General features: G+C 38.3%; 2 protein-coding genes across 7 annotated transcripts in view; one reads left to right on the forward strand and one right to left on the reverse strand.

Annotated features, from left to right (window-relative positions):
* Window positions 1–18,794, forward strand: part of LOC127987310 (neoverrucotoxin subunit alpha) — a 270,558-nt gene extending 251,764 nt beyond the window's left edge. The window contains exons 1-4 of one of the 6 annotated variants that reach the window (XM_052589589.1): window positions 15,647–15,762; window positions 16,572–16,687; window positions 16,792–16,876; window positions 17,013–18,792. In XM_052589589.1, the coding sequence (XP_052445549.1) occupies window positions 16,595–16,687; window positions 16,792–16,876; window positions 17,013–18,463 (1,629 nt within the window). In that variant the 5' untranslated portion in view covers window positions 15,647–15,762; window positions 16,572–16,594 and the 3' untranslated portion in view covers window positions 18,464–18,792. Of the gene's footprint in view, window positions 1–15,646; window positions 15,763–15,920; window positions 16,041–16,571; window positions 16,688–16,791; window positions 16,877–17,012 lie in introns of those variants that run through there. The other 5 variants (XM_052589593.1, XM_052589591.1, XM_052589588.1 and 2 more) reach the window with 5 other exon arrangements.
* LOC127987302 (cytolytic toxin-alpha-like) lies at window positions 2,425–8,923 on the reverse strand. Its single transcript, XM_052589560.1, has 6 exons — window positions 8,713–8,923; window positions 7,943–8,029; window positions 5,572–7,287; window positions 5,322–5,363; window positions 3,330–3,433; window positions 2,425–3,221 (listed from the first exon to the last, which is right to left on the reverse strand). The coding sequence occupies exons 1-6, from the start codon at window positions 8,846–8,848 to the stop codon at window positions 2,898–2,900; spliced, it is 2,409 nt and encodes an 802-aa protein (XP_052445520.1). The 5' UTR covers window positions 8,849–8,923; the 3' UTR covers window positions 2,425–2,897.
* Window positions 18,795–22,134: the final 3,340 nt, after the last annotated feature.

A 22,134-nucleotide genomic window follows, 5' to 3' on the forward strand; every position in this document is an offset into this window, starting at 1 on the left:
ACATTTCGGTTCCTTTTAATCTCCACTGTGCTCGTCATTCATGAGCCACACCCAGGTGCCTTCAACTTCGGATGTCTCACAAAAAATAACCTAAATTTCAACATAGAGACGTTACAACAAATCTCACATGTGAGTGACCTAATCCCTGCCCTTTAGACACCTTTACTTTGTAAAGCGTTTACTTTACTTTGTAAAGTGAAAGTGATGTCTGGAGCAGTGCTGGAACTAGAGTTTTAAACAGGGGTGGCCCAGGCTAATTCAGAGCATCCATAGACCTAGAAATTGCTACAATTGCTGATTACTTCACATTACCCCACATTAGCCCATTACTTCCATAACTTCTGTTTTTGTACAGAAAGATTTGTAATGCTTTTTAATTTTTGATATTGGCAAAAATATTTCACAATATAACTGTACTTTGGATCAAATAAATGCAGGCTTGTTGAGCATAATATAATTCTTTAAAGTTATTTGTGTGTGTGTCTGTGTGTGTGTGTGTGTGTGTGAACTGTGTGAACTGTGTGAACAGGCATGGAGAAATGATTGCAGCTGAGTGTGTGTGTGTGTGTGTGTGTGTGTGTGTGTGTGCGTGTGTGTGTGTGTGTGTGTGTGTGTGTGTGAACTGTGTGAACTGTGTGAACTGTGTGAACAGACATGGAGAAATGATTGCAGCTGAGTGTGTGTGTGTGTGTGTGTAGGTGTGTGTGTGTGTATGTGTGTGTGTGTGTGTGTGTGTGTGTGTGTGTGTGTGTGTGTGTGTGTGTGTGTGTGTGTGTGAACTGTGTGAACAGGCATGGAGAAATGATTGCAGCCGAGCAACAGAGAACAGAAGTGGTTTCCTGAAGCCTATTGCACAAGGCTGCTTGAAAATGAGCTAAATGCCCAATGGACAATTCCTTTTTCAGACTGCATCCACTGTTGTTGTTTCACTGAAGCTGTGCTGGTTTATGACATCAGATCAACCAGAAGTGAACTGATCAGACCAGAAGAGCCTAACCGTTGCCATCAGACTCATGAAAAATCAGACCAGAAGTATGAATTGAGCATAAGGATGATATCCAGACACAATGTTGCTTGCAAAGCTATTTATTAACCGATCGTTTTTGCACCTTAAGCTCTGAGAGATTCTCACTCTGGCAGGAATTGAATGTGGGGGTTGTGGATGAACAGCACTCTCAAACCGTGATTGAGATGCCCTTGAGCGACTGTGGATGGGTTAAATGCAGAGAACCTCCAAATACACCAATATATGATTCAGTCATAAAACAATCCATAAATGTTGTTTTTTTTTTCCCAATGATTTATTGATCTCATTGTGAGGACATGAAATAGAAATACATTCTCAAGTACACAAATACAGTTTAGTCTGGGAAGTGAGCATGCTTTTTTTTTGTTTTTAATAGTTTACATTACCTTTAAACATACAGATATAGGGAATGTGCACATTCATTTTGAACCTATTTTAATGGAAATAACTTTAGCATTGCATTCAGAAATAGTAGTTTTACATGTTACATGCATCATGTCAAACCTCATATTGCATGACTTTCTCCCAGTAATGATGTGATGTGATGTAAACTACAGTGCCTTTGTATGCCATCTTACTTAGAGATTCAAACTCACTAAAACAGAGGTAAGAAAAGAGAAAAGCCTTGTTTCACTATTTTATTTACATCATTCCCACCTTGGAATGTCAATTAGGGAAATCTGATCAAATTATTTCATCTGAGGAGTTTTATTTCCTATTGAAAACCTTTTGCCTCACATTATAATAATGCCTATAGGACTTATCAGAACTGAGAACTACCTCACTGCAAGATACTGTATATTTGAATCATGTTACTGCAGATTTATTTATTTTTTATTGTTTACTTATTGTTTGTGCAGGCCTACACCAGTTTTGTGTTTTATTTAATAATGTGCATTTCTATACGGACTTTTACAAGTGTGAGTAATCAGTACATTTCTGTTGGCTTAAACAATACTGTAACACAGTTCCTAAGTCAGGAAGTAGGAGGTGGGAATTATAAATAATGGGAATAATAATAAATAAAAGTTTCAAAATAAAGTAAACACAAAACATCGCAACAGCCGCTCGCAGACGACTGTCGCAGAAAACCAAAACCAAAACACAAAATAAAACCCAGACCTGGTCCTCTCTCGTCCTTCATTGTCATTAATATTTAAAATAATATTTAGCATTTTTTTAACATGTTTAATTAAGATAAATGAGGTTGTGTTTCTTGCGTCATCAACCCAGAGCTTAAGACTGATTCAGTTAGATTCTGTGAACCAGTTCAACTGGTTCCTTGCTGTGAAACGGTTCATTTAAGAAGAATTAGACTTCATTAGCAGTTTTTTTGTTTTGTATTGTTTGTTTGTTTTCCGTAGCTAGTGTTTCACTCCTTTTTAGTGTTTCAGAACAGACAAGTGGAGTGTGGAGTGAAAAGTGTTGCATACTTGATATTTTATTAACACAATCACCATTTTTGTGAATGACAGACTTGTGTAAGGCCCTTCTTTATTGTCATTGTACATCAAGATGTTTTGCACTTCCACAAGGTACAGAACAGAAAAATAAATGATAAAAAAAAAAACTAAATATAGACATACATGACATTAAACAAAATAAGATGCTATTCATGGTTTTCCCTTAACCCAAAACACAATCATTTATTGATTTACCTGAAAATTATAACAGTGTGATCGACACTAGAAAACTTGTCAAATATTACTGATATATTCAAATCGGATATCGTCACTCACACACTTTTAGTATACATTTCTAAAAATATATGTTTCGCTTGTACGTTTGCTGTTCAGATGTCATTTTTTAGATGTTCATTTGTTATTTTTGGATTAGAATGATAAAAAAAACACAAATATAAAGCTGCAGTCTAATTGAAATAGAAACCCAGAGCATCAATTTCATGTCCGGCTCTACCTTTCATGCCTTGACAATTTCCTGATCTAACATTAACAAACACAGGCACACCCAGATTGTTACATTTGACAGACATTTTTGTTATTTCACCACTCGTTTTTTTCACCTTAAATTCCAGACCACAAAACCTGTCATTAGGTCTATTTGGCCACAGTTTTGCAGAAACAATTTTATCCGTTTTGTCAAATTCAAGTTCTTCTTTATATCTTCCTTTATTCTTACCAACTTGAATCATCTGGTCATCCTCGAGAAACAGCTGTATTGTTTGTATTGTCTCCTATGGCAGAAATGCATTTCATGTGAATAACTGAATGATGATAATGTGATTAAATCAGTGATGATAAATTAGTTAAAAAATAAAATAAATAAAAAAACCTTCACCCACCATAGAGTAATATATGACGATCTTCTTAATGGTGTTGTGGTCGTTATAAGTGGACTTAATGGAGAATTCATCACCTCCTCTCCCTCCCACAATCAAAGGTTGTCCTTTTATTAAATTAAGAATTAAGAGAAAACTAAAGAATAAAGCATAATAAAGTTTTCTGGCATTTTTTTAAAGAGCTAAGAGCTGTAAGGTTCACACAGTTTAGTTAACAAGACTGATAACTGCATAACTGACTCCCTTAAATTTGCAGGGCTTACTACAGAATTGCCAGTAAACCAGAGATGTATAAACAGAACTGCACTGTTGGGTTTTCCAGAAGCAGGTTAAGTGACTTACACAGGTGCGTTTACTTAGAGTAAAAAAAAAAAAAAAAACATTAATAAATTAAAGCTTCAAGAAGCATTGATAAGACCCACGCACACTGGTGCACATTGGGTGGGTGCTGATGGCGCAGTGACCATCACACACCCATGTGAACAACCATTATGACTAAAAATACAGTTTGCATTACATTACAGTTTCTAGACAGTTGCCTATGGCTATGACTTTATTAATACAGTTTTATGATTAATTGTATAGTCTCTCAAGCATTCAGTAATAACACAGAAAAATGCTTCAATTAAAACAAGGATTAGTTTTTGTAAGGGTTGCGATGTCCACATGTTTTTGTTGAAGAAATTATAGAGGCTATCATGTCTATCGTAAAAAGGTGGCCAAAAATGAAAGTCCCGTCATTCAATGGAATGCTAACAGCAGGTGGGGGTCGGCTAGCCAATGGTGGCGCCCAGGGTTGCTTCAATAAAATTTGAAACCCTGCCCCCCTGCATGTATGTCACAGTCATCTGTGGTACTTCGCAGTATATATTCTGTGACGCCAAAACTGCAGATGATAAAACGTGTGCTGCAGCACAATACAATGATATTTCTCCAAAATCAGATCGAGGAGACACTTTTATCGTAATTCATATCACACACCCCTTCCCTCGGAAGAAATCGCAGACCGATGGCAGACCAGACCGCTAGGGCACTTTAGCGTCGGACCTCAAAGGGGCAGGGGCTCAAACCAATCCCACCCCCCAACCCCCTTGTGCATGTCACTGAGCAGCAATACCCGCGCTGAGCTGACGCGCTCATTACAAATAAAAACATTTATGCTTCAAGAAGCTTAACGACAGGTTTATGGCAGCTTTTGATATGTTTGCTATAAATAAATTATTATGTTTAAACTTATTTTACTCTCATGTTTTTCTTTATAATATACATATTTTTAAGAAATAGTTATGGTTAGGTTTAGAGGTAGGAGTGGGATTAAAAAAAAATACATAGCAATATTTACATTTTAAAGTCTGTATTTCATTAAAACTGTATGTTTCGTGCTTGTAAACGTTATGTACTAATACCTACATATAAACAATTAGACCAGGCTGCCTCAAGACCTGGTACAAAAGTTTGGACCCACTTTATATTAAGTGGCCTTAACTACTATGTACTTACATTTTAATTAATAATTTAGTACAATGTACTTATTGTGTACATACATGTTTTTACATTGTACTTATATTTAAAAAAAACGACATGTAATTACATCTGTATTTAATTTCTGTAATTGCATTTATAAATACACTGTTGACCCATACTTTACACCTTAACCCACCCTTAAACTTACCCATACCTCCAACCCTCTCCCTAACCTTACCCCTATCCCACCTCAATAGCAGCAAAAGTGTTTTACAAAACAATATGAACACAATAAGAACATTGTACTTGTTTTTTTATGTAAGTACTTAAGGCCACCTAATATAAAGTGGGACCAAAAGTTTTATTTCGAGACATTTGTCATGTTTCCACCGTGAAACATGTGTAAGTTTCCACCATGAAAAGTAACTCATCTCACTCCAACCTTCGGCTGCTAATGCCAAAGAGTTTGGCTTGAGCCATTGATATGCAGGCTACTGCAGTTAGAGAGAGAAATTAAGCATGCGTGGATACCTCCGTCTGTGTGTTTATCCGCATTGTTTGGCAGCCACGTCACTACGGGAGAAAGAAAGCATGATTTATGTACATAAAAAAGATGGAAAACATGGAAATATGTTTTAGAATATGTATATGTATTAGAAGTGTTCCATTTGTTTACATGGAGAGGGTTGAGGTGATCAAAATGTTTTGGCTTCACCTTTCAGGACGTGTGGGGCACATTTGGTGACAACACTTAATTATTCAATAAGCATATGACACTTACCGAAAGAGGAAGTGCTGACAGTATCACTGGCTTCACTCACTCCCACTTTATCAACTCTCCTATAGCGGATCCAGTATTGCTGTCCAGACTCCAATCCAGTCAAAGTAAAGTCTTCATCATATGTGTCCATAGAATGCCATGGTTCCTCAGCTTTATTATGTGGTTTAATTGGCTTGTATTCTACTCTGTACTGCACTCTCCCTCTAGATGAAGATTTTGGTAGCTTCAAGTACACAGTTTGGTCCTTGACATTCTTCACTATTGGTGGGGGCGGCTTGGACATGGGCTTGAACTGTGTGTCTGTCAGTTCCCCTTTTTCATACAGATAGATAGAGGAGCCTTCAATGGAGGGATTGGCAATTGAAGATATTATGAAATGGATTTTCTTGTTATCTTTATTGGCCTCTGCAAACCTCCTGAATTGAGTCAAGTCTTTTATCATCTTTACTATGACATTGTGATCACTGAACCACTTTCCAGAAGATTCCACTGAAAAATAAGTGTTAAACCCAACTTGCACTCTAAACCTGTCAAAATGCAGGAAGTTTTCCAGGGTTGAAATATATCTGTCTTCATACTCCAGAGATGTCAAGGTGAAGCACACCACTACATCAATATCTAAGTCAAAGAAGAGGGTCACGAGATTGTCTGAGTCTTCAATTTCGATCCCTTCCAATGTCTCGGTAAGAGAACTCAAGAGTTCAAGCTCAGACTTTGCATCATTTAACCAGTGGTTAAGCATGCTGGCTCTGAATGGGGAGCTCCTATGGGCCTCCAGGATGTCTTCCAGATGTTTCTCCTCCATATCTCCTCCTCGAATATCAGGCAAGACCCTGCCAATTTTACTCAGTAGCTTTGTCTTGTAAAAGTTAAATGACTCCTGAAAAGAGTGCAGCCTCTCTTTAATGTCACTGAAAGTATCGACTAGTGTTCTTTTGAGCAGGTCATTGCATTTCTTTTCTGCCTCTCCCAGCTCCTCCATTAAAGATTCAATGTCGGAAATCAGACTTGTGGTGATCTCTCTCTTAATCTGAGCTGCTTTACTGTCCAATAGATGAAGAGGATAGAGCCAGACTTTTATTGGAACCACATCATCTGGATTGTTCCTCAGCAGAGTGGGGAGATTCTTGTATGTCTTAATGGCCTCCCTGTATGTGGTGGGGTCCTGATCAAGAGAGAAGTCCCCATAAAATGTGCATGTGATCTTCTCAGACATTGTCTTGTTATGATCTTTCATATTTACAGAGCCATCTCCAGTAATGGAAAATGAAGGGATGCTCCTGACCATGGCATCCATTTCTCCCTCAATCTCCTGCTTGTTTTCCTCTTCTGAAAACATCCGATCAAACACCATGATGGCCTGAGCGCCGTACAGTACCGCCGTGACCACATGAGTTGCAGTTTGTTGGTCAAACACTTCAGGGTGGGTGATCTTGCCCAGTTGGGACATAGTGAGCTGTTCATATCTTGTGGTTTCACTGTAATACATTGTAACTCTGGACTGTTGTTGTGAGGATTTGGTGTCATGCAGGAACTTTCCAGATCCTCCCACCTCCACGAGCCCCGCCAAGAAACTGGCCTTCAGGGAAGCACTTATATCCAGGAGACTGGACTTAGTAGAAAGGGAATCAGAGCTACTGAACTTCAGATTTGTCTGGACCTGACGATGAGTGGCTACATTTTCCTCCAAGGATTTCTTATCCCAGAGAGTAAGACCTGAAACGAAAAATGGATTTAAGAGTTACTGTATGTATGAGGAAGAGATGTAGGGTTGTAAATATGCAGAAAATACGGGACTATTGTAATGCACTTCTAGCTGGTTGTCCTGCATCTTCAATGAACAAGCTACAGGTAGTCCAAAATGCAGCACAGGTCAAGAAAATATGGTCATATTACCCCAATTCTACAGTCACTGGCTACCTATTAAGTTCCATATCAGTTACAAAATATTATTATTATTTAGGCTCTGAATGGTTTAGCTCCTGCATAACTAACAAGTTTTCTACCATGCTACAATCACGCTCCTTAAGGTCACAAAACTCTTGGTAGTACTTGGATAGCAAAGTCCCCTAAAGGAGGTAGAGCTTTCTCACATTTGGCTCCCAAACTCTGAAAGGTCTTTCTGATAATGTCCAGGGTTCAGACACACTCTCTAGATTAAAAACACTCTTTGGCTCTCTTTGGCCAAATATTCACAAAATGTATCTCGTAACCTCATACCTCTGTTATATATGAACACATGCACATTACAATTATTTTGCTTAGGTGGAACAGCAGGTTCACAATTTTTTCTCTGGTAATTGGTGATTTAAAATTTGGTGATTTTTTTTTTGTTTTTTAATTATGATACATTTTTAAATAGATACACTACCTGGAATGAAGGAATCTTTGCGGGAGTCGTAAAGCATACCAAGTGACAGAGGTCTTCCTAGGGCTGCCACTTCCATCGTCTCTGATGCTACGGCCATAATTAAGAAAGATATTCATAACACATTTTTAATGACAATGAATAATGTATAATGGTATAGAGACCCCATTAGGTCCCACTTTACATTAAGTGTCCCTAAATACCTACGGCTGTAATATTTCTGTAATTACACACATGTAACCAGCCTCAGGATTTTTTGTGTACAAATATGTAACAGGGCATTGGTAACAACACTTTGTATGTAAAGTGGGAGGAGTTGGATCTCAAATTGGAGTTGGCGCACCACAGTAATACCAGTGTACTTACATGGTAACTCCTCAGTAAATGTCCACTTGATATAAAGTGTAACATTCTGGACACCAAACACAATTTATATGCACTTAACTTAACTGGCCGCTGCTGTGTAATATCAGAGTCATTACTTACGCATAACATTCAGTGGGTTGTTACATATGTGTAGTTACACAAACATTAGAGCTGTAGATATTTACACTGTGGTTACATACTATGTACACATCAAGTTACTATGTAAGTACACAGGTATTAAGGACTGGGACCACTCAGGATAATAAAATATAGCTGCAAACAAAATGTGTTAAGAGGGAATACAGGATCAAGTTAACAACAATGAAATAAGCACACAAAATATACAGCACACTGTAATATTGCTGATCTCTATACATTCACATTTTGTAACACCATTTGCATCTTACCTGGAGTCAATGTTTTGCTTCGGGACATAATTTGACGAGAAATTCCAGCATTCGCCACAGTTAGGGTTGCCAGCCATAAATATGCACATAAGCAGATGAAGTTTGGCTGCTTCGGGTACATCAAAGGTGGCACCATCTTAAAAATGGCAACAAGAAGACCTGATTGAATGGAAATCACATGAGAAGATGCCTCAGTGTCCTGAATACACTGCCTTTGTGTTGAAAATAGGGATCTGGAGACACCGGTTTTAATCCCACTCAGAGCAGGGATAATAGGTAGGTTTCATATAAAACATAAAAACAATATTAAAACTTACATATGATCAAGCCAGCTGGACTTTAAGAACACACAATCAATCAGCAGTTATAAACACAAAACAAAACAACAACAACAACAAGTACGATATGCTTCTGCTGCTGTACAAAGCATACCCGAACATGAACCACCCAGAACAGAAGTGTACAGGTGGAGCTGGGGAAGTTGGAGGGTTCCTGTTTGTGTGCTGCAGATGCTGACCAAGTATTTGAAAGATTATGATATGACTGCAGATTGATTTAAGCCTCTATCAGACTGAGAGCATCCATCATGCTATGCACACCTGTCTTTGTTGAATTCTGTCTCCAATAAATGAATTTACCCATTAAACTGTGTAAGTTGTCAGTGTGAATATCATTATTATGTAATAGAAGAATAATGTAGACGTATTTGAATTGCAGATGGAAAATATATGCAGATGAAAAAATGAATTGCGAAAGGCAAATATTACATTCTTGATTAAAACCTGCTCAAGAGCTCTCTGGACCACTGACTGTGACAATGACCCTAAGCGCAGCCAAGACAATAGAGGAGTGGCTACAGGAAAATTCTGTGAATATCCTTGAGTGGCCCAGCCAGAGCCCAGGCTTGAACCCTAATGAACATCTCTAGGGAGATCTGTGCACCAATGCTCCCCATCCAACCTGATGGAGATTGAGGGGTCCTGCAAAGTCTACTTGAAACAGTATAGCTCTTGACAACTCTCATTCTTAAAGGGACAAGCAACGTTTTCATATTAACACTATGGGCCCTATTTTAACGATATAAATGCAAAGTGTAAAGCGCACGGTGCAGGTGCACTCAGGGTGTGTCCAAATCTACTTTTGCTATTGTCTTTAAGAGCCAGTTGCGCCCGTGCCATGATGGATTTGCTATTTACACGGCGGAATTTGGCAAGCTCAAATAGATGAAACGGAGCTGCTCGTGTGCGATACAAGCCTAATTCTGATACATGCGATGACTATCCATTATGACATGTAGGCATTTATATATAAATATATTTAATTAGCCTTTAAAATATTATTATGCATTGCACTCCTTTAATTTTTAATATTTGGCATGTTTGTATGCTGCTGTGCGTCCCTGTGTTTAATAAGCAGCATGTACAAGTGTTGTGGACCTGCCTATACTAACACGCTCTTTAAAATAACAAAGAAAAAATATTGCGCCAGACTTTAGACCAGGTTTGAGTCTGTCTATGGTGCAGTCTATTTTCAGCTCTTTAATAGCAATGCCCCTGAACACACCTCAACAAACAGTGGTGATTATTATTATTTTTTTTTATTATAATAAAAACATGCCTATAAATCCCCTGTTGTCACATCTGTTAATTTAAATTGATTTAATGAAGTGTTACCTGGACTCTCTGTGTGTCCTTGGGAAATTCAGAGATGAAATCTTCTTGCTGTGTCTTCAACTGGAGTCTGAAGCTCACTGGGTTTCTGTAGTGACATTTATATGCAGAAGAAACGGACCCTTTGCCCTCATGGACCCATGATGGGGGAAAGGGGGGGCGGAGGGGTTGATGCACCCTTGGTACCCTTGGTAAAATATAAACTGACTTTTAAACATAGTTTTTTCCCCTTCTTCTTTTAGAATTAAAATTGTATATTGGTTGCTTAAATCTTGGGATCAGAAACAATCCAAAACTACGTGATTCAACTTAGTATTCATCACTGTGTAGAATACTAAAGTGATATCATTTTTGCCTCATTCGGTGATAAGAAGCCACATCAGTTCACATTTGGAAGTTATTTCAATCACTCAAATGATGCTATATCACAGTTTTGGAGTAAAATATGTTGTTATTTTCATAAATTTCATAAATTGCATAAATTGCTGTCCTTAGCTAAAAATGGCTAGCATTTTAGTCTCTTCGAAATGAAATCACATAAATCTCAGAATTCAAATGGACAAAGTTTGAAGCTCAAAGGCTTTGTGATCTATGTATTTTAATTTGGGCATGTCATTTCAAATAAGGTAATGTATTAGTTGTGTTGTTAAAGCTTTATCTATAATACCGCTGAGTTTGACAGTATTCTCTCTCTTCTGGTAATGTCTTAGGTAGTGTCAAAGAAGCCAGAGTTGTAATTCTTGTATTTGTTCTGTGAAATAGTGTGATTCGTTGGCTAACAAAATAAAGCAAAACACAAAAGAAGCAAAGTAAAGATGTATTTGACTGAACATTTTTTTAAGGTGTCTATCATGATTGCAATTTATTGTTACCATAAATTCATTTGGCTATGAAAACCGTGGTTGGCAAAATCTGATATCATGACAGCCCTCGTGACATCAAACAGCAATCTGATGTTTGCCAGGCATTACTGGAACATTCAGTTTGACCGTCAGATGAGACCAAAATAAAGGGCATACAAACTCTTTAAGTAAACTGTAACAGCTCCTTTCGTTTTTTATGTTGACATTTTAATTCCCGACATACAGTGGATTTACTGAAATGCTCTTTGAAATAGTTTGTTTTGCTGTTAATATGTAGCTCATTTTCTGCTTATTTTTTAATTTGTTATCTATCAGACAACATGCAGGGCTGCATTTTCCAAAATCATCGTGCAGAGTTGATTGGGAAGACCATCACAATCAATTAAGCCAACAACACTTTTGGGAAATGCAGCCCAGAGTAATGACCGTGCATAGATATTTTAAAGGGCACATTGCCAAACCAAGATAATGTGCACAAGATCACTGTGATAAATATATTATGGGCACAGAGTGTAATCTGTATATATATATATATAGATAGATAGATAGATAGATAGAAAGATCAAAAGAAATAATAATAATAATAATAATAATAATAATAAATAATAATAATAAATAAAAGGGGGACATTAATGTGAATTACATAATTACAGTTGAAATAAAATCCCATATTTTAATAGACTGTGTGCATTGATGAAAGGCAAATATGCAGAGACAAGGTAATGTGCTAATGTGCTGAAAAGACACTCATGCTTCCACTTGTGGATCATATGCTGTATGATGCTTTGTGATATTGTGGTGCCTCATGCTAATATATATATATATATATATATATATATATATATATATATATATATATATATATATATATATATATATATATATATATATATATATATATATTGACATACATTAAAGGGTTCCTCAAATCCGGTCCTGGAGGGCCGGTGTCCTGCAGAGCTCCAGCACCAGTCAAACACACTTGATAAAGTTCTCCAGAGATACTAGAGCTCAACTGGACTGGATTTGAGGAACTCACTATCATGAGATAGTGAACAAAAAACCTAGCCCTAAAATAAGATAAACTGTAAATATGCAAATCTCAAGCACTGAATACTGCAAAATTGTTACAGTAATGTTTTTATTTGAGGGAAATTTCCTATTAATTTATATTTATTTATTTTCTTCATGAGGCAGTTGTTTTATCTCTGCATCTGATTCTTGCAAACCTTGTTTTAGGCCCATCTTAGTGGACGCATCAGTTGCTTTGAACATCACAGTGATAGTTTGATGACAGGTACGATACTCTGCAGACTGGTTCTTTGAAACAGACGACAAGCTCAATATTAATCAGATAATGAGCTAAACAAACTCTAACAAGAGTTTCAGCAAATCAACTATTGATGGATAATGTAAAATGTCCATTTACGAGCTACACCAAGACGTTTTAATGGCTGTCATTGACATAACGTCTCTATGGCCAAAGGTCTACGCTGTGCACCAAATATTGAAAAATACTGCCGAGTACCAGGGCTGACATAAGCCATATCCTGTCACACCTGGACTACCTCCTGCTTTAAGAACGAGCTGCCCGAGGGTCACAAGATACCAAAAGAAATTAGTAGAAACACCCTGTTTACAAAAGTGTGTACACGAGAGTGGGGTCCAAGGTAAAAACCGTGGCCTGAGCCAACTCAGAGAAAGGGGAAGAGACCTGCATCGCATCACCTTTACCATAAAGGGTTTTAAAAAGGTGCACAAAGACTAGCATGCACATCTACCATGAATATGGACTTGCAAAGACAACTAACATTTATACTTCTTAACATATATATGGATTTAGAAATACCATTGCTAATACCAATAGGGGAAGCTGCAGGATCCCACCACAGAAATGATCACTGTTGGGAACGTTACTTTAAAAAAGTAATTAGTTATAGTTACTCACTACTTGTTCCAAAAAGTAACTGAGTTAGTAACTGAATTACTCTATAATAAAAGTAACTCGTTACCAGGGAAAGTAACTATTTGCGTTACTGTAAAAAAAAAAAAAAAAGTTGCTATAAGACAGAATTTGTACTTTTTTTTCAGTTTTCACAAGTCAGTTGAAATGAGCAGAACAGACAGGTACATAACTTTCAATATTTATTGCACGTCAACAGACAGCAAGAGTTTTATCCTGCACTTCAAGTATTATCTTTGTAAGAAAAGTGTTTTTGGCCACTAGCTTTGTAGATGCGTTTTCACACATTACATGTACACATTACATGCACGTTCTTGCCTTTGACCACAATGAATTTGAAGTAGTGCTTATATCTTCACCTTGAAAATGCCAACTTTTCATCGGATTGCTCCTGACTCGCCATCTCTGCTGCTGCTGCGAATCTCTGTGTAGCTGTTGTGTGTGTGTGTGTGTGTGTGTGTGTTTGGCGCCGCTGGCGCAGCCGCGTGTGCCGGCATGTGTGTAAAAACACTGGCTCTGATTGGCTACCATGAAACACATGACTCTGCCTTAGCCAATCATAATCACTTATCTTCTCATTAACCCACCTCCTCACTCGCTGTGTGAGCCAGGGGTGTGTTCGGATTGCATGCATAGTTTATTAAATCAATGCATAGTAACGCACCGCATTTAAAGTTCAGTAATGTTAACGGCGTTGTAATGACTGGAAAAGTAATTACTTAGATTACCCCGTTACTGAAAAAAATAACGTCGTTACCTAACGCTGTTCTTTTAAACGCCGTTATTCCAAACACTGGAAATGACTGACTAAGGAAGCCACAAAAGGGCTTAGCTACTTGGTGTGATCATCTGTGGAATTACAGGAGATGCGCAGTAACTGCTGTAAAATGCTAGGAAGAGAATTATACAACTAGCAACAGTTAAGGAAGACATGGATCATACATTGCCACCATGGCTCCCACGCATGTCTTTTCTGGACCTACAGCAGGTAGTTCTAGGAGGCATAGAAGCCAGGTCCAGCAGGAGACTGTAATGCCGTGAATGGAGGTTCATAACATGATTAGGTGAGGAAACGTTAGATGTAAATATCCTAAGAGGGAGGTTTGCCCTGGTCCAGACGAGAGTGTTGGGAACGCCTCGTCTTGCTTCTGACTCTTTGATTCGCACCGCCTTCTAGATCTGCCCGCAGGTGGAGTCCTGACACTAACCTTCTGGACCTGTCTCTAGTCCTTAGACCAGGGGTCTCCAACCCTGCTCCTGGAGAGCTACCGTCCTACAGATTTCAGCTCCAAACCCAGTCAAACACACCTGAACCAGCTAATCATGGTGTTCAGGGTTACTTGATAATTACAGACAGGTGTGTTGGAGCAGGGTTGGAACTGAATTCTGCAGGAAGGTAGCCCCCCCGGGAGCAGAGTTGGAGATCCCTGCCTTAGACCAAGAATTTGTTCCGGATGAGACCTGAGCCTTCATGGAGTGATGGACTTGAAAGCAGCTGAGCAGACCTTTGCCTCCTTAAACTTCTCGACAACCGTCTTGACAGAAGTGGCAAAAAGTTCAGAAGGATAACCGATGTCACCAAGGTTCACCCACAGATGTCTCTCCGTTACCACCATAGCTGCCATACAGCTGTCTATGGCAGTAGTGGTCTGTTTGGTGGCATGGAGAGCAAGATCTGTAGAGCGGTGTTGCTCAGCCACTTCATTAAGGGAGAGACCCTGACCTTTATCCGGGTCTTTCAGCAGGTCGGCCTGGTATGCTTGCAAAATTGCCATGGTATGCAATGAATCCGCAGCCTGACCTGCTGCTGTGTAAGTCTTGCCATTCAGACGAGATGCTATTTGAAGGGGTCTGGATGTCAAGGCAGTGTTAATTTCGTCAATGAAGACGAGGACGATAAATATTCGTTAACAAACATATTTTATGTGACTAAGACGAGACGTTGAGGAGCTAAAACTAATATCTGATGATAAAAACTATGATGAAATTTATGCCGCGTCTTTGTTAACATGACAAGACTATAATGAGGACTTTGAGGACTACCGGACATTCAAAATGCGCGTCTCTGTCATTGGATTGCAATCAGATAAAGGGCGTTTGAATATCTAGTCAAGGCATGGTAGCTGCAGTGGATGTACTACCAAAACGCAAACAGATAGAAAAACATTTCTCTGTCATGTATTCCACAATTTATTTATGTGTAAATAAACTTTAGGAAAAGGTTAGATTTTTATACTTCCAATGTTTACAAATGATCACACATTTTATGCTATAAGTTACACACATGTAGTGTATTGCACAGAAAGTCTTAGCCAAACACAGCTACACACTGGGTCCATAAGGGTAAAGAGCAGTGTTTTGTGTGTGTGTGTGTGTGTGTGTGTGTTTTTTTTTTTTTTTTTTTTTGGTTTGTTTGTTTTGTTCGGAGTATAAATATACAGAAGTCCAGTGAGTTTTAGACTTCAGCTGAAGACTTTACCAGAAGATTTCAGCTCTTAACTTCCCAAAGACACGCATAGGCTATAGGTACAAAAAGGAAAAGAAAAAAAAAAGTGTAAGTTTAACTGTAAAATATAAAATATTAATTTATGAATATTAATCATTTATATAAGGTTATATGTTACATTTTCTGATGTTTAATGAATGTTTATTGCATTATTAAGTATTTTGTGTTACCATGATGGTGTTTTGTGTTGATTGACTGCAACTTCTGTATGTTAGTAATATATACTTAAGCTTGTGGAAAAGCTTCTTGTGATGATGTTTGATCATTCCTGTGGTTTTCTCTTCTATTACCGGCATTATTATGCTGCTTGGCAGTATATCTTAAAGGTACAAAACAGATTTTAGTAGCAGTGTGCATTGTTGAATTTACTAGTTAAATGTAAAAGTACATTGTTTGTTAATTGTAAAACCAGATTTATACTGTAAAAATTATGACAAAATTATGATTCTGTAAAAAATACATTAAATACAGGAATTTTATTTTATTTATTTTTCTTATCTGCAGGGTGGCTTTAGTTAAATTAGGATATTTAAGCAGCTTTTTTATAAATATATAAAAAAGCCTTAAAAATTGCTTGTGTGCATCTTGGAGTAAAACACAACACTGACCTATTTTAAGATGTATCAGTTATTTTCAGCTGAGACAGCTCAAACAGGCATTTTAGTAAGACCCAAGTAGTATTAAAATAGTACACTTTAAAGTATGCTACTATATTAGTAGTTAATTGATATTAGTATAATTACTATATAAAGCGTACTTCAAAATATATTTTTATTTGAACTTAAAAAAAAATGAGGTACACATTTTATTTTTGTAAATGGATGTTTTTATTATTATTATTATTATTATTCCAACAGGTCTCCTTGTTATCTTTTCTAAGATGGACGCTCTTTTGATGCACTCGAGGAAGCCGATGTCCATCTACATTTACGTGTTTCTGTGTCTGGCAGCCCTTGCTGTGGTGAACGCAGAGGTATGTGTGCCTTTAGATCAAATGAAAGACTAACCAGATGTATTTCAGGTTTTAAAATATGTATAGAACTTTTTCTTTCTTTCTTTCTTTCTTTCTTTCTATAGTCAGAGACTATGAAAGTAGCAGCCCTTGGAAGACCTCTTTTACCTGGTATGCTGTATGACTGCCTCGACGATTCCTTCATTCCAGGTGCTGCACTTACCTAAAAAAAACATTTTCTTCATTACACTTCTCAAATCATGTTGAATCACCACTTATCCGTCATTGTGTGACAATACCATTCAACCGCCACTTTAATAACTGTTCAAGTCACTTCTGATTTCAGGTCTTACTCTGTGGGATAATAAATCGCTGAGTGAAAATTTGGACAGTCATCCACAGCCCCAGACATATCTGAAGTTCAGTAGCTCTGACTCTCTCTCAAGTAAATTCAGTCTCTTGGATTTAACCACCTCCCTGAAGGCCAGTTTCTTGGCGGGGCTCGTGCAGGTGGGAGGATCTGGAAAGTTCCTGCGTGACACCAAATCCTCAAAACAACAGTCCAGATCTACAATATTTTACAGTGAAACCACAAGATATGAACAGCTCACTATGTCCCAACTGGGCAATATCACCTACCCTGGGGGGCTTGACCTGAAATCTGCAACTCATGTGGTCACGGCGGTACTGTACGGAGCTCAGGCCATCATGGTGTTCGATCGGATGATTTCAGAAGAGGAAAACAAGCATGAGATGGATGGAAAACTAAATGCCATGGTCAAGAAGATCCCTGGTTTTTCCACTGAGGCAAACACCACTTTTAAAATGACTGCTGCTGAAAAGAAAATGGCTGAGAAGATCACTTGCACAATTCACAGCGATGTCCGCCTTCATCAGAATCCCACCACATACATGGAGGCCTTGGATTTGTACAAGGAGCTCCCCGCTCTGCTGAGGAATCCACAGAAGGAAGTTCCTATAAAAGTCTGGCTTTATCCACTCCATCTTTTGAATGCAAAAGCAGCATGGGTACAGGGAGAAATCAGTGCAAGTGTGGCTTTCGAAACTGAATGTATAATCGAGGAGCTGGGAAAGGCAGAGAGGACATACAACGACCTGTCAGGGAATGCATTGGTTAACAGTTTCAGTGACATTAAAGACAGACTGCAATTATTTCAGAAATCGTTTAGCATTTACAAGACAATGCTTCTGGAAGCACTCGGCAGGGTCTTGCCTGCTGTTCGAGGAGGAGAGATGAAGGAAAAGTCTCTGGAAGACATCCTGAAGATCCACAGGAGCTCCCCATTCAACGCTGACCCACTTGAGGAGTGGTTAACTACTGCAAGGAATGAACTTCACACCTTGAGTTCTCACACCAAGTCACTGCAAGGGATCCAAATTGAAGATTCGGGCCGTCTCAACAACACCGTTCTTAATCCTGATGTTCCTCAAGTGGTTTGCTTGACTTTCACATCTCTGAAGTATGAAGATCCGTATATATCAGCCCTGAATGAGTATCTGAAAACCGACAGGTTTAAAGATCTAGATGGGAAGCACAGCGTGGTTTCTGTGCGATCTATCAAAAAGTGGTTTAATGATTCTGAACTCAAAAGTAAGATGATATATAACATCAATGTCTTCAGAGGTTTATTAAAGAAGCTTGAAGGACAGAAAGTCCTGTTCATTATTTCTGCCATCTCAGATCCCTCCAATCCAGGCTCCTCCATCTATCTGTATGAACACGGGCAACTGAAAGATAAACAGGCACAGAATGCAAATTGGGGATTGGGAAACTGAACCCGAGTGTACTGTTATAAGGAAGCGGAGATTCAGAAAACTCTGCTCAGTGATTTAAACACAATTATTCAATGTTCTGTTAATTGTTAACGCACCTTGATTTCCTCAGTAAACCTTGGTTTTGTTAATATCATGCTCCAAGGCTATGAGAAAAAATAACACCGATAAAGCATTGCCCAGTGTTTTAGATTCTTGCACATCCCATTGCCAGTCCCATGTCAACCACATCTCAACTGTATAAATAGAAATATATTGGAGATGAATGTGCTTGTGTTCACAGAGAAAACATACATGAATTAAACCAATATAACCCTGACATAAGAATTTGTCATATCCAACTGATTTAGGGCCCTACATTTCAGCCGGGGCCCCAACATATTTAGGACCCTAGGGTTGGGCTTCAGGCCAATTTTCACGTCATAGCTCAGATGCCGCCGGGCATTGGGCCTGTTTTAGGCTTCTCCTTATTTTGTAGACATCCATCAGGTATGGTGATGAAAATATTTGCCATGCTGGTGGAAACAACATGAGACCATGCTACCACGACATTCAAGAGCAGCTTGCATGGTGGTTGTGTCCTTCAGCACAGCTGGAAGAGTTCCTTGTTCAAATGCAAGCAATAGGCTCCAGATCCTCAGATATGGCCCATGAGATCCCCTTTCCAGCAGAGTTTAGCTGTAACCTTGATCAAACACATCTGAGCATGCTAATCAATGTCTTCAGGATCATTAGAAAATCACAGGTAGGTGAGTTTGATCAGGGTTGGAGCTAAACTCTGAAGTGCATTGGCCCTCCAGGGTAAGATTTGAGGAACCCCAGGCAAAACCTTACCACAAAACCACAGCAAAAGTAATTACCATGAATGTTTCGGGGGAAATAGTAAGGTGTTATTTGAATTATTTTTTCAATAAACTACTGTTTCTGAATCAGTGTCACAACGATATAGTGGATTATCCTAACTCGCCATCAGGGCAGGACCGGGATACAATTTTAGCCTGCAAAATCTCACACTTATCCAGGCCAAAAAGAGGACAACATTTTACATTTTGGGGTACAACAGATTTTCACTGTAGCAGTAACCAGAGGTGGAGAGTCCAGGGGTCAGAAAGTAAAAGTCCTGCCACATTTTTGCTCCACCCATGAACTCAGCAGCTGATTTCACCAGAGGAGGAAACAAGTCATTCCTTCCAAGTCACAAACTAGTCTCAACTCAAATCCCAAGTCCTCAAAGAGTTAAAGTCAATGAGATAATTAAGAGACTAATTAAATGATGATTGTGCATTGGTGATGAACACCTGCTGTTATTGGGCGTTACAGAGGATCAGATGCTGATGTTTTATTGGTTAAAATTATGCCACCATCATGGAGATCAGTGTTTACTTCAGTTGGGCTCTTGACCTTTGGTTTCTTATGTTAGATATTTCTCTGTAAAAGTACATGTGCTGTTATAAAACAGTGTGATCAGTGCTGTGCAGAAAACCGTTACTAGCCGGTTTTACATGATTAAGTAATTATTAGGCATCAGCCTGTTTATTTCCAAAACAATTTTATGTATTTATTATTAACAAATGTTCAGTTTTTAAATAACCTACCTTGTGGAACCGTTGGTTTAATCACTATAATGAATACATTTCCTAATGTATGTAATAAATATACATTTTTCGAAATCTTTTCCTAATAAGACGCACAGACATCATGACCCAGCATATGAATCTCAACAATGGTGACAATCAACAAAACGCTTCAAGCTGAAGTGCATGCTGGGTAACACCATAGTAAAAACTCTGATTATGCACTGTAGCATGAATAATTATTGTAACCACTGTTGAGGATCATATGATAAGTGCTCATGTCTAAAATCACGAGCCTGTACAATTTTTTCCCCCAATATTTAAGCATTACAATAATATTTGTTTAATAGGACTTTTTTTGTAGTTCAGTAATTGCTGAACATAATTTAACAAACCAAAGAGAGACACCTTCATGAAGTTAATTAAAATGTTTTAGATGAAAAATGAGCAATTAAATTTTCTACTTCAAGCTTTTAATTCAGCAATGTGTTAATGTTTACTACGTAACACAACCGCAAGTGTTTAAAAGCAAATTACTTTGAATTATTAAAAGGGTCAAGAGCCCAACTAAAGCAAACACTGATCTCCATGATGGTGGCATAATTTTAACCAATAAAACATCAGCATCTGATCCTCTGTAACGCCCAATAACAGCAGGTGTTCATCACCAATGCACAATAATCATTTAATTAGTCTCTTAATTATCTCATTGACTTTAACTCTTTGAGGACTTGGGATTTGAGTTGAGACTAGTTTGTGACTTGGAAGGAATGACTTGTTTCCTCCTCTGGTGAAATCAGCTGCTGAGTTCATGGGTGGAGCAAAAATGTGGCAGGACTTTTACTTTCTGACCCCTGGACTCTCCACCTCTGGCAGTAACCTTAAAAGGACATCTTTGTCCCCCTTTTTTTTCAATGCCTAATAGGTACATATTAGCACAGTTATGAATAGAACTGTGTCCACCTTATTGCAAAACAACCACCTCATTGCAATTTGTTAGCACAGAAAGTTATTTGTTTTAAAATAACTTAAATACCCTAGATTTAACAAACCTATAATTCACACAAATATATATACAGTATTGTTCAAAATAATAGCAGTACAATGTGACTAACCAGAATAATCAAGGTTTTTCGTATATTTTTTATTGCTACGTGGCAAACAAGTTACCAGTAGGTTCAGTAGATTGTCAGAAAACAAACAAGACCCAGGATTCATGATATGCACGCTCTTAAGGCTGTGCAATTGGGCAATTAGTTGAATTAGTTGAAAGGGGTGTGTTCAAAAAAATAGCAGTGTGGCATTCAATCACTGAGGTCATCAATTTTGTGAAGAAACAGGTGTGAATCAGGTGGCCCCTATTTAAGGATGAAGCCAACACTTGTTGAACATGCATTTGAAAGCTGAGGAAAATGGGTCGTTCAAGACATTGTTCAGAAGAACAGCGTACTTTGATTAAAAAGTTGATTAGAGAGGGGAAAACCTATAAAGAGGTGCAAAAAATGATAGGCTGTTCAGCTAAAATGATCTCCAATGCCTTAAAATGGAGAGCAAAACCAGAGAGACGTGGAAGAAAACGGAAGACAACCATCAAAATGGATAGAAGAATAACCAGAATGGCAAAGGCTCAGCCAATGATCACCTCCAGGATGATCAAAGACAGTCTGGAGTTACCTGTAAGTACTGTGACAGTTAGAAGACGTCTGTGTGAAGCTAATCTATTTTCAAGAATCCCCCGCAAAGTCCCTCTGTTAAAAAAAAGGCATGTGCAGAAGAGGTTACAATTTGCCAAAGAACACATCAACTGGCCTAAAGAGAAATGGAGGAACATTTTGTGGACTGATGAGAGTAAAATTGTTCTTTTTGGGTCCAAGGGCCACAGGCAGTTTGTGAGACGACCCCCAAACTCTGAATTCAAGCCACAGTACACAGTGAAGACAGTGAAGCATGGAGGTGCAAGCATCATGATATGGGCATGTTTCTCCTACTATGGTGTTGGGCCTATTTATCGCATACCAGGGATCATGGATCAGTTTGCATATGTTAAAATACTTGAAGAGGTCATGTTGCCCTATGCTGAAGAGGACATGCCCTTGAAAT

The sequence above is a fragment of the Carassius gibelio genome, chromosome B22 (assembly GCF_023724105.1).
Source record: "Carassius gibelio isolate Cgi1373 ecotype wild population from Czech Republic chromosome B22, carGib1.2-hapl.c, whole genome shotgun sequence".
In the NCBI taxonomy this organism is placed as follows: Eukaryota; Metazoa; Chordata; class Actinopteri; order Cypriniformes; family Cyprinidae; genus Carassius; species Carassius gibelio.